The following is a 15592-nucleotide window of genomic DNA, read 5'->3' on the forward strand; positions in this document are numbered from 1 at the left end:
CCGATTTTGGACGTCCCCAACAGCTTTCTGTCGCAGGGATGGCCAAAGTTCAAGGGGGTGTATCAGAGGCATAGAGAAGGCGGAACTTGGGCGTGCCTAACACTTGGATGTCCTTGGCCCATAAGCGAAAGAAACAAGGAGGTCCCTGACGAACACTTGGACGACTTTACCTGGTCGTGTTTTTCTTACGACCAAGGCAAAAAAATATGCCCGAAACGACCAGTTGACCACCGGAGAGAATCGGGGATGAACTCCCCTTACTCCCCGAGTGGTCACTAACCCCCTCCCACCCTCAAAAAACATCTTTAAAAATATTGATTGCCAGCCTCTATGCCAGCCTCAGATGTCATACTCAGGTCCATCACAGCAGTATGCAGGTCCCTGGAGCAGTTTTAGTGGGTGCAGTGCACTTCAGGCAGGCGGACCCAGGCCTATCCCCTCCCTACCTGTTACGTTTGTGGAGGAAACAGCGAGCCCTCCAAAACCCACTGTACCCACATCTAGATGCCCCCCTTCACCCATAAGGGCTATGGTAATGGTGTACAGTTGGGGGTAGTGGGTTTTGGGGGGCTCAGCACACAAGGCAACGGAGCTATGTACCTGGGATCAATTTATTAAGTCCACTGCAGTGCTCCCTAGGGTGCCCTATTGCTGTCCTGGCATGTCAGGGGGACCAGTGCACTACAAATGCTGGCTCCTCTCATGACCAGATGGCTTGCATTTGGTTGTTTCTGAGATGGACGTCCTTGGTTTCCATTATCGCTGAAAATCAGAAACAACCAAGTCTAGGGACAACCATCTCTAAGGACAACCAAATTTCAGGATTTGGGAGTCCCTGACTGTATTATCAAACGAAAGATGGACGTCCATCTTGTTTTGAAAATACGGGTACGTTTTGCAAGGACGTCCAAATCAAAACAAGGATGTCCCTTTCGATTATGCCCCTCTTTGTCACAGAGTAACTAGGAGGGACTCCTGAAGCTTGAATATTAGACTAGAATAAGACAGGAAGTAGGATTGCTCAAAGTAAGTCTTAATGTTATTGTATCTTCAAGAAGTGAATCCTGAAAGTGACAAGTTCAAGGCTGATACCCATTGACACAGGGGAAAAATAGTGAAATGTAATAACACTGGAAGGAAACCTGCCATTTGAGGGGTTATTCCTGTTGTTTCAGATTACAAATGATATGAAGCAACATCCCTATATGTAGGTGGTCAGTGACTCAGCTGTTTTGGAAGGCAAAAGCAAAGCAGGACCAGGATCAGGGCATGGGGTAGAGTGGAATGGAATGGAGTGTTAAAATCCTTGGAGTGGGGGGCGGGCAACACCTATGACAGCAGTAAAAGGACAGTGGGAAATTTTTCAATACAGCAAGGAAGGAGTCCTTCACTTTGTAGCTCTAGTGTAGTTGTATCAGCTGTCTTCTCGGTACCCCTGTTACGGGTGCTAATATGCACACTGAATACACTCCAGGAATTATGTGCCAAAAAAATCAAGATAAGGCACCAAAATAATACACTATATTAAACAAAACAGTATTTGCAGTATTCTGAAAATATATGCAAGTACTTTAACACTTCACTTCCAGACAGCCCTAGCCCCCTATTCCAGCATCTTCCTGTTGGAAGAAAACTTGTGGAGTGAAAAAAGAAGTAAATCGCCAAGAGCTTACAGAAAAGAACTCAATTTATTCACCACTAAAAGCTTGAATGAGTAATATGAAGCCCAACAGGGCCACGTTTTACCCTCTTCAAGAGCTGCATCAGGGGCTTGAAATCACAACTGTTAAAAGCAAATAGGTTTAAATATAAATTAGCATAACTATTTTAAAAAAGCACATAAACCACATAATAAGAACACATATAAACAGAAACCATCCATACATGAATAGTGGCAATAATAATTAAATAAATAATTAAAAATACATTTCCCAGTGGTGCAGTCTAAACAATTCCACCTACTGAACAAAAACTGCTGAAATTAAAAAACACATTTGCTGAATATTTGTCGGACCTTATAACATTGCTAAATCTGAAATGTCAAAGAATGCTCCACTAACACAGACATCAGAAAAAACAATTCTTATAGTGTTGCAGGAATGGATGCATGAATTTGTGATGCTTCAGGAGTCAGACAGCACACACCAGTATGAGAGAAAAATCTTCTTTATTTGCCAGCAAACAAAGCAGGACATCAGCATTAAGTCTCTTCTTCTCTTTGTGTCTTTCTCTCAGCTCTCTGTGTCTTTGTCTCAGCTGCTTCTCTTCTTATGCTGTCTTCTCCTTCTTCTGTCTGTTCCTTCTGTCCTTCTCTTTCTTCTGAGCTCCTTCTGACGTAAACTGCTTCTGCTCCTACTTAAATACTGTTCTATCCAGCCTAGCCTAGCCCAGCCCCCTTACTCTCCAATTGGTTAAGGAATAGATTGGTCACTTTGCCTCAACCAATCATTACTTTTGAAATATCAGTTACATAGGTTTGATATTTCTCAAACTGACCTCTGACCTGGGGCCCCTTAAGCCAGACATTTGGTCTCCAGAACTCCTGCATGTTATTATGATTGATTTCTCATATTCCTGGTACTAACTACTAACTAAACTCTGGCATTCATTAAAGAGGTCAAAAGCCAATCTTACTTAATAGCATACAGATATACTTTCAGGAGGCCAGTCCTACCCTTAGCTATAATTAATCAAGGAGAAGAGAGCTGACTAGTCCTGACCTCTTCACCTATCAGCTTATACATTGAACCAGCCAGAACTGCAAATAAGTCAAAACACATGTTTGACCTCTTCACTGCAGTCCTTGCTTGACCTCTTAAACAGCAGACAAAGAGTAATACAGAATTTAACAGATATTCTACACAGACACAAACCTTATTAATTTACACAGAATACAACATATTCTAAAGTAAGCATCCTTATAACACACATTCTAAATATCAAAAACTTGTAAATACTAATCTATTGCCTCTCTCTCTCTAAATAGTATTTTCTATCTAAGCATTTTTCTATTTAATCCTAAACAAACTGCCTGCTTACAAAACTATTCAGTATGCCTAATAATGTACAGATGTTGAGCCAGCTTTCATCATTCACCAGGGTGAAAGAAATTCCTGTCTCTGACCTTTTTAACCCAGCCCGGCAAACGCTAGAGTTCAATATAATCTGAACCATCTGGCATACCTTCACTTCACTTACAAAGTAAAAGTTGAAATTTGAAATAAGAATTCAATTCAAATACCAAGCTTTTAACAGAATTAACCCTTCATATGATTTCTTATATATATATAATTATGCCATGGCTGCCTCAATAGATCTACTAAGAACACATTTGCTGAATGTTTGCCAAACCTTATGGCCTTGAGATATCTAACATAGATATCCAATATAGAAAGACTTCTTAAGGATTTCTTCCTAACTTATAAGTAGAAAAAAATCTCATAAAAGAAACTATTATGTCAAGCATAGATGGTTTCTATTTATATATGTTCTTATTATGTGGTCTATGTGGTTTTTATAAAACAGTTATGTTAATTTATAATTTAAACTTACTTGCTTTTATATGTTCTCCTAACAGATGTGATTCGAAGCTCCTGACACAGCCCTTTAAGAGGGAAAAACAAGGCTGTGTTGGGCTTCGTATTACTCATTAAGCTTTTAGCAGTGAATAAGTTGTAAGCTCTTGGTGATTTGCTTCTTTTTTTCACTCCATGCTGGATCTTGTAAGTCACCTGCCTATTTGTTTTCTTGGAAGAAAACTTGTGTACAGTAGGCCACATGATAGGAGCCTATTGAATATGGAACCTAGTGCCTTCCTGTATTGTTATGGAATACTAGTGTAACCCAGTATTAATACGCCTAACATCTAGGTTCTCACAGTTACACCAACCCTACAGCTGGTTTAAGTACAGGTACCCAAATGCGACAGGGGCACGCAAAACATACAGTATGCCGTAAGTTATATGCGTAAGTGGGAGCCCAACCTATGCTTTATCCCTGTGCATAGGTGCCAGCTCTGTGGGCGTTAGTCAAGGAGTTTACTCAATATTGGAGGTGCTCTTTGTCCAGGGAGGGGTAATTGCCCTGGAGTTTAGCACCCTCAGTCATTTTGAAAAGTTAGTTCCTATGTCCCTGTGCATGGCCCAGGGCCGGTTTTAGACATGTTGGGGCCCAGGGCAGAAATTAAGGAGAGGACCCCTGATCCCTTCCCCTCCCAATCTCCCCACCTGCATCGATGCTGCCTGGTCTGGGCATCTCTTACCCTTCTCCCCATCACAATCTGTCTCCTCCTCCTTTCCCTTCACCTTGTGATCTTCTTTAAAAACGTTATTTGCTTTCTCAGAGGGGCCCCAGCGTAGCAGCATACTCACAAGCTGCCTCCGGCTGCCCCGAAGCTTTCCCTCTCTGCCCCGAAGCTTTCCCTCTCTGCCCCGATTCACCCAGGTGGAAGTAGGAAATTGTGCCACAGGGAGGCAGATCACAGCAAAGAGGGAAAGCCTCAGGAGAGAGGGGAAGGGAGGAGAAGATGGACGGGTGCTGGGGAGAAGGGGAAGAGATGCCTGGATGGAGGGGACCTCTGGTGCTGTGGGGCCCAGGGCAGATACCATTTGTGCCCCCCCCCCCCCAGTCAGCCCTGGTATGCTCCCCTTGAAAATACCTGTTCTGTAAGTTAAGTTGGTATTCATAGAATTAGCTCTTAGATGCCTTGCTGGCATTTATGTGGGCATGTGCAGACTCTCATGTGTAAGCGCAAACATTTGCATGTGCAATGAGCACGTAAATATTAGTGCCCAGTTTATAGAATTGTCTTGTAGGTGACAGCTGTGATAGAACCATGGTTTCCTATCCAGACAGGCCAGATGGATCCTTATCTGCTATCATCCATTGCTCTGCTAGCTTATTTTAGGTCTTCCATGATTAACTCTCATTTAACCATGATTCCACCTACCTCCTTAACAATTTTGTCTCTGTCCCCCCAGTATTCATCTGAAGTGGAAGTTTTGTGAACACCAGCAAAAACCTGAAAGTGTGGAGATGAGTGATATCTCCCTGCAGCAGCATTTCTTGAAGTCTTTGGGGCAGAAAGAGAGAATACTGCCTTCCAGCCAGAGGAAGACCGTCAGCTTCCACAGACCCCACCTGCAGAAAGGTGCAAGACTTAGATTTAAGTTCTTAATCTGCAAGAGGGTACAGTTAACAGGGGTTGTGGAACAAAGACACGAAGCCTCTCAATCCAGGGTTTGGGATTGTTGCACCTTTAGCAAGCAAGTACCCCTTCCCCCACTCTGATGCTTACTTTCTCTCCCTCCAGCCCCTTCACTTTTATCCTTGGTCCTTTTTCATTCTCTCCCCTTTTTCTCCCTCAATCTGGTTGATAAGAGGACAGTAGCACACTTACTGTCTTCTCTCTGCTGCCATTCCAAACTTGTGTTTCAATAATTTTTTCCACCCCCCCAAAGGGTTTGGCATCTTGAATGGTTGCCCTTCTTACCCACCCTAGTTACAGTTGGCTCAGGGATCAGTCCTAGGTCTACAGCATTTTTCATCTCTAGACCAGGATGATATAAATCATAAGGTTACCATATTTGCGGAGACAAAAAAAAGGACACAAAAAAATAAAAATGATTGTTACCTTTGCTGAAGACATATTTAATCGTAGCAAATGTGTAAATGGTTTTTAGTTAATGAATACACATCAAACAGTGACTGGCTTATAGTACAGCAGCAGACAATCTACTTTTCAAAAACTTCCAGAGTTGAGTTTGACTGAATCTGAGCCCAAGCGTATGGTTTATAGTTTATTATAAACGTTCTCTCATTAAAGAATAATGAGACAGTTTACAATAAAATCTGTTAAAAATAGGAAAAGGACTCCATTGTGTAAAAAGGTGGGGTGGGGTGGGGTGGGGGGAGAGTTATAACAGAGGTATAGAGCAGGGGCGTAGCCAGACCTCACGGTGGGAGGGGGCCAGAGCCCGAGGTTGGGGGCACATATTGAGTGCAGCCCTGCCGCCCCCCACCAGACGAACCTTTCTTCAGTGCGGTCTACGGCGCAGCCGCGTTTGCTGCCTGCCCATGTTCTTCTTTCTTCTTGCTCCTCCTGTGCATGCTGACGCTGAAATTTGTGGGGGCCCAGGCCCCCATGGCCCCCCATAGCTACGCCCCTGGTATGGAGTAGAGTACAGGCAACATCAAAGTGACTACAACCCATGGTCGCCCAACACGCAACTATGCTTCTATAGCATCCGCAAATGCCTTTTTTTTTTTTTTTAAAAGTGCATACTTATCAGAAGAGTGGATATACCTCAGAAACTTTGGCTGGCTTCTGAGATATGTGTGACAGTCTTTGCATGACATATGCAGAGAAGTGAAGTTACCCAGTTCTAGGCTGGAGATTTTGGGACAGTCCTGGATTTCTGACCACCCCATCCTAATGTACTATGGGACTTGCAGTACCGATTTCAATGGGCAGGATCAGGCACTACAAATCTCCACTGCTCTGAGGTGTAAGTTCAAAACCAGGACTGTCCCAAAATCTCCAGCCTAAAACTCAGTAACTTGGCATCTCTGCATACACTTAAAATTGTGCTGCACAGACAAAATTGCTTTGACAGATTTAACCAGCAGTGAAACAGAGAGGAGATCATCAATATTTTTCTCTCTCTTTAGTGTGTCCAGACTGACTAATAGGCTAGAGATGGCTTTTCTTATTATGTGGGTAGGTGTGTCGGTCATAGTCACATAAAGGAAAAGAAGATATTTTCCTAAAAATTAAGTAGAGAGGTGTGGTAGCCGTGTTAGTCCACTCTTAAAGGTTATCAATAGAAATCAAACAAAATAAAACAAGGAAAAGAAAAAAAGATGATACCTTTTTTATTTGACATAACTTAATACATTTCTTGATTAGCTTTCAAAGGTTGCCCTTCTTCGTCAGATCGGAAATACCTACCCACACCCATCCTGTTAGACTATCAATGAAATGACATGCTTTGATGTACCCATGCATACCTCCTACCCACCCCCACCTTGCTAGACTGTCATTGAAATGCTTTGAAGTTTCACTTATATACAGTGCTTTTTTTGTAGAAAAAAAGGTGCCGGTACTCATTATGGGCGGAGTCACCACACATGGCTCCACCCCTATGATAGCCACACCCACATTAACCACACCCCCTATACCAGCCATGGCGCATATAAACAGACATCATTGAAAATATTATAGTACTATAGGAGAAAAAAATAAAGTGATTTTTTTCATTATAAATAATCTCTGTAAGCTCTTACAGCTCCAGTATACCCAGTGCAAAATAAGACAGCCAATGTAAATTCTCAAATTGGACATAATTACAAACACTAAAATGAAAATAAAATTATTTTTTTCTACCTTTGTTGTCTGGTGACTGTTTTTCTTTCCATATTGGTCCCAGTCTGTGATTCTGCTTTCTTTTCTTTTCGCTTAACTCTTCTGTGCCATTTGTCATTTTTGTCTCCTTTTTCTTTGCTTTCTTCAATATTTTTCAGGCTCTCTCTCTGTCCAGATTTAATTCATTCTTACTATCCATTCTTTAATTTCCTTCATCTACCTGTGGCTTTTCATCTTTTCCTCACCCTTGTTCTCCCCATGCCCCTTCCTCTTATTCTCCAGTCTTTCTCTATTCCCCTTTTCCATCCAGCAGCTCTGCTTTCTCTCCCCATCCTTCCAGTGTCTCCCCTATTTCTTTCTGCATTCTTCCATCCAGCATCTTCCCTCTCTCTCTCCCCATCCTTCCATCTGTTTTCCCCCTCTCTCTCCCCATCCTTCCATCTGTTTTCCCTCTCTCTTTCCCCAATCCTTCCATCTGTTTTTCCCTCTCTCCCCAATCCTTCCATCTGTTTTTCCCTCTCTCTCCCCATCCTTCCATCTGTTTTTCCCTCTCTCCCCATCCTTCCATCTGTTGTTTTCCCTCTCTCCCCAATCCTTCCCTCTGTTGGTTTCCCTCTTTCTCTCTCTCCCCAATCCTTCCCTCTGTTGTTTTCCCTCTCTCTCCCAAATCCTTCCCTCTGTTGTTTTCCCTCTTTCCCCAATCCTTCCCTCTGTTGGTTTCCCTCTTTCTCTCTCTCCCCAATCCTTCCCTCTGTTGTTTTCCCTCTTTCTCTCTCTCCCCAATCCTTCCCTCTATTGTTTTCCCTCTCTCTCCCCAATCCTTCCCTCTGTTGTTTTCCCTCTCTCTCCCCAATCCTTCCCTCTGTTGTTTTCCCTCTTTCCCTCTCTCCCCAATCCTTCCCTCTGTTGGATTCCCTCTTTCTCTCTCTCCCCAATCCTTCCCTCTGTTGTTTTCCCTCTTTCTCTCTCTCCCCAATCCTTCCCTCTGTTGGTTTCCCTCTTTCTCTCTCTCCCCCCAATCCTTCCCTCTTTCTCTCTCTCCCCAATCCTTCCCTCTGTTGTTTTCCCTCTTTCTCTCTCTCCCCAATCCTTCCCTCTGTTGGTTTCCCTCTTTCCCTCTCTCCCCAATCCTTCCCTCTGTTGTTTTCCCTCTTTCTCTCTCTCCCCAATCCTTCCCTCTGTTGGATTCCCTCTCCCTGCCAAGTTTGGCGCGAACGGCGCGAAGACGCGACGCACGCGGCACCAGCCCCTATTTCCGGCCGCTGCTGCTTCTCCTGTTGTTGAGCAGCAGCGGCCGCTACACAAAGAAAAAGAAGATGAAAAAAAAATTGAAACCTGGCTGAAACGCGGCACCCCGGCACTGTAGACAGCCATTAGGCATTGGCTGTTGCCCCGCAACCGCTCCTCCTCTTGCCTTACGTCACTGCCCCTGGAGGAAGACCCCGGAGGAGCGCAGTGACGTAAGGCAAGAGGAGGAGCGGCTGCGGGGCAACAGCCAATGCCTAATGGCTGTCTACAGTGCCAGGGTGCCGCGTTTCAGCCAGGTTTGAATTTTTTTAAAAATCTTTTTCTTTGTGTAGCGGCCGCTGCTGCTCAACAGGAGAAGCAGCAGCGGCCGGAAATGGGGGCTGGCACTGCGTGCGGGACATGGACTCACGGGGCGGGGGGGAGCAAAAAAAAAAAGGTGCCGGTACGCCGTACCGTTGCGTACCGGCACAAAAAAAGCACTGCTTATATATACTATCAATTAACACATTTGCTTATTTCCGATCTGACGAAGAAGGGCAACCTTCGAAAGCTAATCAAGAAAAGTATTAAGTTAAATCCAATAAAAAAGGTATCATCTTTTTTCTTTTCCTTGTTTTATTTTGTTTGATTTCTATTGATAACCTTTAAGAGCGGACTAACACGGCTACCACACCTCTCTACTTAATTTTTAGGAAAATATCTTCTTTTCCTTTATGTGACTATGACCGACACACCTACCCACATAATAAGAAATGTATTAAGTTATGTCCAATAAAAAAGGTATTATCTGTTTTTCTTTTCCATGTTTTATTTTGTTTGATTTCTATTGATAACCTAAAAATTAAAAAACTTGAAGGACATATCTGAAGAAATCCAAAAGGAGGATATGACTCTAATAAAGCACTGTTCTTCAGAGCAAGGCCTGGGGGCTAATGGTGGCCCCTGGAGACCTCTGGGGCAGCCCTTATTGTCATTCTGGCTATTTTTCTGCTACTTTCTGCCTCTCTACCCAAGCTCATGAGAAAAAAGAGGGAAGTGGACAGAAGGAAAAGCCACAATTTTTAAGGTAATTTCCCAATAGGCAATGTATTTGGAAATGCCCACTTCTTTGAGGATACACCCATCTGCTGGTTTATGCTACTTTTTGGACATTTTTCTCTTTCAAAAATGAGCCTCTTAGTGAGTGACAATACAAGACAAAGCATTTACCTTATAAGTTGTTACATTTCTTGATATCTGACATTACAAGTTCAAAATACAATAAGTACATAAGTATTGCCACACTGGGACAGACCGAAGGTCCATCAAGCCCAGCATCCTGCTTCCAACAGTGGCCAATCCAGGTCACAAATACCTGGCAAGATCTCAAAAAAAAGGTCAATACATTTTATGCTGCTTATCCCAGAAATAAGCAGTGGATTTTCCCCAAGTCATTTTAATAATGGTCTATGGTCTTTTCCTTTAGGAAGCCGGCCAAACCTTTTTTTAAGCCAAGCTAAGCTAACCTCCTTTACCACTTTCTCTGGCAACGAATTCCAGAGTTTAATTACATGTTGAGTGAAGAAACATTTTCTCCAATTTGTTTTAAATTTACTACTTTGTAGCATCATTGCATATCCCCTAGTCCTAGTATTTTTGGAAAGAGTAAACAAATGATTCACATCTACCCGTTCCACTCCACTCATTATTTTATAGACCTCTATCATATCTCCCCTCAGCCGTCTTTTCTCCAAGCTGAAGAGCCTTAGCCGCTTCAGCCTTTCCTCATAGGGAAGTTGTCCCATCCCCTTTATTATTTTTGTTGCCCTTCTCTGAATCTTTTCTAATGCCACTATCCAGCTTATTTTCGAAAGAGAAGGGCGCCCATCTTCCGACACAAATTGGGAGATGGGCGTCCTTCTCTCAGGGCTGGCCAAATTGGCATAATCAAAAGCCGATTTTGGCCGCCTTCAACTGCTTTCCGACGTGGAGACAGCCAAAGTTCAAGGGGGTGTGTTGCCAGTGTACCGAAGGCGGTACGGGGGCGTGGTTAAGAGATGGCCGTCCTCGGCTGATAATGGAAAAAAGAAGGGCGTCCCTGATGAGCATTTGGCTGACTTGGTCCCTTTTGTTTCACAACCAAGCCTCGAAAAGGTGCCCAAACTGACCAGATGACCACCGGAGGAAATTGGGGACGACCTCCCCTTACTTCCCCAGTGGTCACCAACCCCCTCCCACCCAAAAAAAAAAACAATTTAAAAAACATTTTTTGCTAGCCTCTATGCCAGCCTCAAATGTTATACCTAGCTCTATGACAGCAGTATGCAGGTCCCTGGAGCAGTTTTTAGTGGGTGCAGTGCACTTCAGACAGGCGGACACAGGCCCATCCCTCCCTACCTGTTACTCTTGTGGTGGTAAATGTGAGCCCTCCAAAACCCACCCGAAACCCAGTGTACCCACATGTAGGTGCCCCCCTTCATCCCTAAGGCTATGGTAGTGGTGTAGAGTTGTGGGTAGTGGGTTTTGGGGGGGGGGGGGTTGGGGGGCTCAGCACACAAGGTAAGGTAGCTATGCAGCTGGGAGCAATTTGTGATGTCCACTACAGTGCCCCCTAGGGTGCCCGGTTGGTGACCTGGCACCCTACAAATGCACCCGGTCTGCTGCTCCTCACTACCTCTCTACCCTCATCTCCCCCTATGTTCCCGCCCGTAACCTTCCGCTCACAGGACAAATCCCTCCTTTCAGTACCTTTCTCCACCACTGCCAACTCCAGGCTCCGCTCATTCTGCCTTGCCTCACCCTATGCCTGGAACAATCTTCCTCAACCCCTACGCCAAGCCCCCTCCCTACCCATCTTCAAATCTCTGCTTAAAACTCACCTCTTCAATGCTGCTTTCGGCACCTAACCTTTCGAGAAATATAGTATGCCTTATCAGATTGACTCTACACTTGTCTTTTAGATTGTACACTTGTCTTTAGATTGTACACCTGTCTTTTAGATTGTAAGCTCCTTGAGCAGGGACTGTCCTTCCATGTTAAATTGTACAGCGCTGCGTAACCCTAGTAGCGCTTTAGAAATGTTAAGTAGTAGTAGTAGTAGTAGTAGTAATATGAGGGGGACCAGTGCCCTACGAATACTGGCTCCTCCCATGACCAAAAGCCTTGAATTGGGTTGTTTTTGAGATGGGCATCCTCGGTTTGCATTATAGGCGAAAACCGAGGCCGCCCATCTCTAAGGTCGGCGATCTCAACATTTCGGTTGACCTAAATGTTGAGATTTGGCCGGCCCCGACCATATTATCGAAACGAAAGATGGACACCCGTCTTGTTTCGATAATACGGGATGCCCCGCCCCTTCGCTGGGGCGCCCATAAAGATGGGCGCCCAGTTCAATTATGCCCCTCCACATCTTTTTTGAGATGCATCGACCAGAATTGCTTATAATATTCGAGTTGCGGTTGCACCATGGAGCGATACAAAGGCATTATAATGTCCTCATTTTTGTTTTCCATTCCTTTCTTAATAATACCTAACATTCTATTTGCTTTCTTAGCCGTAGCAGCACACTGAGCAGACAGTTTCAACATGTCATCAACGATGATGCCTAGATCCCTTTCTTGGGTGACTTCTTGGGTGGAACCTTGCATTATGTAGCTATAATTAGGGTTCTTCTTTCCCATATGAATCACTTTGCACTTCCTCAAATTAAACGTCATCTGCCATTTGGACACCCAGCCTTCCAGTCTCATAAGATCCTCTTGTAATTTCTCACTATCCTCTCGCGATTTAACAACCTTGAATAACTTTGTGTCATCTGCAAATTTAATTACCTCACTAGTTACTCCCATCTCTAGGTCATTTATAAGTATGTTAAAAAGCAGTGGTCCCAGCACAGACCCCATGGGGAACTCCACTATCTACCCTTCCCTAATTAGAATACTGACCACTTAACCCTACTTTCTGTTTTCTATCTTTTAACCAGTTTTTAATCCACAATAGGACACTACCTCCTATCCTATGACTCTCCAATTTCTTCTGGAGTCTTTCATGAGGTCCTTTGTCAAATGCCTTTTGAAAATCCAGATACACAATATCAACCGGCTCACCTTTATCCACATGTTTGTTCACCCCTTCAAAGAAATGTAATAGATTGGTGAGGCAAGATTTCCCTTCACTAAATCCATGTTGGCTTTGTCTCATTAATCCATGGTTTTCAATATGCTCTGTAATTTTGTTCTTTATAATTGTCTCTACCATTTTGCCCGGCACCGACATCAGACTCACCGATCTATAATTTCCCGAATCCCCTCTGCAACCTTTTTAAAATATCAGCATTACATTGGCCACCCTCCAGTCTTCCAGTACCACGCTCGATCTTAAAGATAAATTACATATTGAAGTATACCAAACCCCATCTCATCACAGTCATTTCAAAAGCTGACCTTACCTCCAATGGGTTAATTCAGCCTGCTCAATATCCATGAATAAATGTATACAGATAACTAATCTGTTTACCTATTTATAAAGATATATGCAGAGCGGCTGAATTTTGTTGTGCTCTGAATAACTCTTCAGGCCCCACTTCTAGAACGCTTCTAATGCCTCCTTCAAGTATATAGATTTTAGCTTTATACCAAGTTATTCGGCTAAAATTTCTCTGTTTTCTATACCAGCATATTGTGAAAGATCCTTCCCTCCGCCCGAGGGTCTTCGGGATCTTGCCTCCACCCTGGCCACTCAGCCTCCTGGCTCACTGCAGTTCACAGGGCAGGGCTCAAAGGAATCAAACTAAAAAAAAAAAAAAGGTAAAAATCACCACTACTTTTTTATTGTCAGGGATTCACAGTCCAATACGTCCAACAGAAATCCTGCAACCCTCCAAACAGTCTGCTCCTGTTTTACTCACAGGGGCCAGGCGTAGTAGGAGAAAAAAAACAGTGCAGCTCTATGCTGCTGCAAGAAAAAAAACCAGTTGGAGCCAATTTAACAGTCCCCAAAGATAGATTCCCCTGTAGTCCAACTTCACAACCAAAAGGAATCCAGGTAGCTGGGTCCCCTGCTTGGGTTTCTGCAACAGTTCAAAAACCTCAAAGTTCTTTGGGCCTCAGCCCACAAAAGGGAAGCACAGACTGTAGCTTACTTTCCCCTCCCCCCACACAAAAGAAGGTTTTGTTTTCCCAGCAGTTCAAAAATCCACAGTGCTTAGTGCCTTAGCACTCAGTTTAGACACACAGTCTCTTCAAGGAACACAGCCTGAACTCTTTTGGGAAAGAGCAAAAGATCCCCCCCTTTCTGGGTCACTCTATTACTCCACTGACCCTTCTCCCGCATGACCTTTTCTCTTTCCCCCTTTCAGCCCAGCTGTTATACCAAGAGTTCACCTGGTTCTTCACTTTGTTTCCCACGGAGTGAGCCCAGGCAGAAAGGTCCATGGGTTCCTCAAGGCCGCCTTCCTTTTCCTTCTCCCCAGCTTCTTGCCAGTCCATGGGCTCATTCTCCTCCTCCCTGGGCAGCTGTTCCTCTTTTACTTGATTACCCTCCAGGTGACCCTCCCCTGCCTTGTTAGAGCTCTCCCCTCTGGCCTGCTGGGGAAGATAATCTCTGTACCAGGGTTTGCCCCGGGGTTGCTGGGAAATGTAGTCATTGCCTCTCTTCCATTTTACAGGGGTCACTAACCTTTCTCTGGTCTCTCTCGGGGGATGATGGGTAATGTAGTCCTTCTCCCTCCACCCTTTCCTAGGGGGCATTACTACTTCTCCTCTCGCTCTCTGTGGCTGGAATGGAGGCAAGGCTCTGTTCGACCTTCTTCTGCTCTTGAGCCTCCTCACTTCTTCCCCCTCCACTTCCATCTCATCTACCCCCAGGTCTTCTCCTTCACAATATATATATATATATATATTTTATTTGTAAAAGGTTTTTAAACTCAAACATGTCAGTAACTCACAGTTCAACAAAATACTGGCAACAAATCAATTTCCCTGACACAGAACATATAAGAGAATACATGGTTGTCATGTTGGTAACCTTTGTTTTACAAATCTTTTATACAGGTATTATAAAACAGTAAAGAGAAAGATCCCCACAGCCCATATGAAACAGAAACATAAGCTATAACAATACTCTTCAACCCTGTCCACCCAGGCATCAAACTCCTATCATAGACAATATTCCATACAAAGGAGTCCCAAACCTTCTCCCATTTAGTTAAAGTACCCTCTCTTTCAGCCTTAAAATACTCCATTTCACAAATAAACCAGTTTCCCCAGCCATTTCAGTATGGATGGTATTTGCTCAGATTTCCAGTAAGAGTACATAAGTACATAAGTACATAAGTAGTGCCATACTGGGAAAGACCAAAGGTCCATCTAGCCCAGCATCCTGTCACCGACAGTGGCCAATCCAGGTCAAGGGCACCTGGCACGCTCCCCAAACGTAAAAACATTCCAGACAAGTTATACCTAAAAATGCGGAATTTTTCCAAGTCCATTTAATAGCGGTCTATGGACTTGTCCTTTAGGAATCTATCTAACCCCTTTTTAAACTCCGTCAAGCTAACCGCCCGTACCACGTTCTCCGGCAACGAATTCCAGAGTCTAATTACACGTTGGGTGAAGAAAAATTTTCTCCGATTCGTTTTAAATTTACCACACTGTAGCTTCAACTCATGCCCTCTAGTCCTAGTATTTTTGGATAGCGTGAACAGTCGCTTCACATCCACCCGATCCATTCCACTCATTATTTTATACACTTCTATCATATCTCCCCTCAGCCGTCTCTTCTCCAAGCTAAAAAGCCCTAGCCTTCTCAGCCTCTCTTCATAGGAAAGTCGTCCCATCCCCACTATCATTTTCGTCGCCCTTCGCTGTACCTTTTCCAATTCTACTATATCTTTTTTGAGATACGGAGACCAGTACTGAACACAATACTCCAGGTGCGGTCGCACCATGGAGCGATACAACGGCATTATAACATCCGCACACCTGGACTCCATACCCTTCCTAA

At 44.0% G+C, this 15592-nt stretch overlaps 1 protein-coding gene across 1 annotated transcript in view; it reads left to right on the forward strand.

Moving 5' to 3' along the window:
• Positions 1-15592, forward strand: part of LOC115474643 (large neutral amino acids transporter small subunit 4-like) — a 115231-nt gene that overhangs the window by 55680 nt on the left and 43959 nt on the right. The window contains exon 10 of the mRNA XM_030210227.1: positions 4980-5149. Within this exon, the coding sequence (XP_030066087.1) occupies positions 4980-5149 (170 nt within the window). The remainder of the gene's footprint in view (positions 1-4979; positions 5150-15592) is intronic.

This window comes from Microcaecilia unicolor, chromosome 7 (assembly GCF_901765095.1).
Source record: "Microcaecilia unicolor chromosome 7, aMicUni1.1, whole genome shotgun sequence".
In the NCBI taxonomy this organism is placed as follows: domain Eukaryota; kingdom Metazoa; phylum Chordata; class Amphibia; order Gymnophiona; family Siphonopidae; genus Microcaecilia; species Microcaecilia unicolor.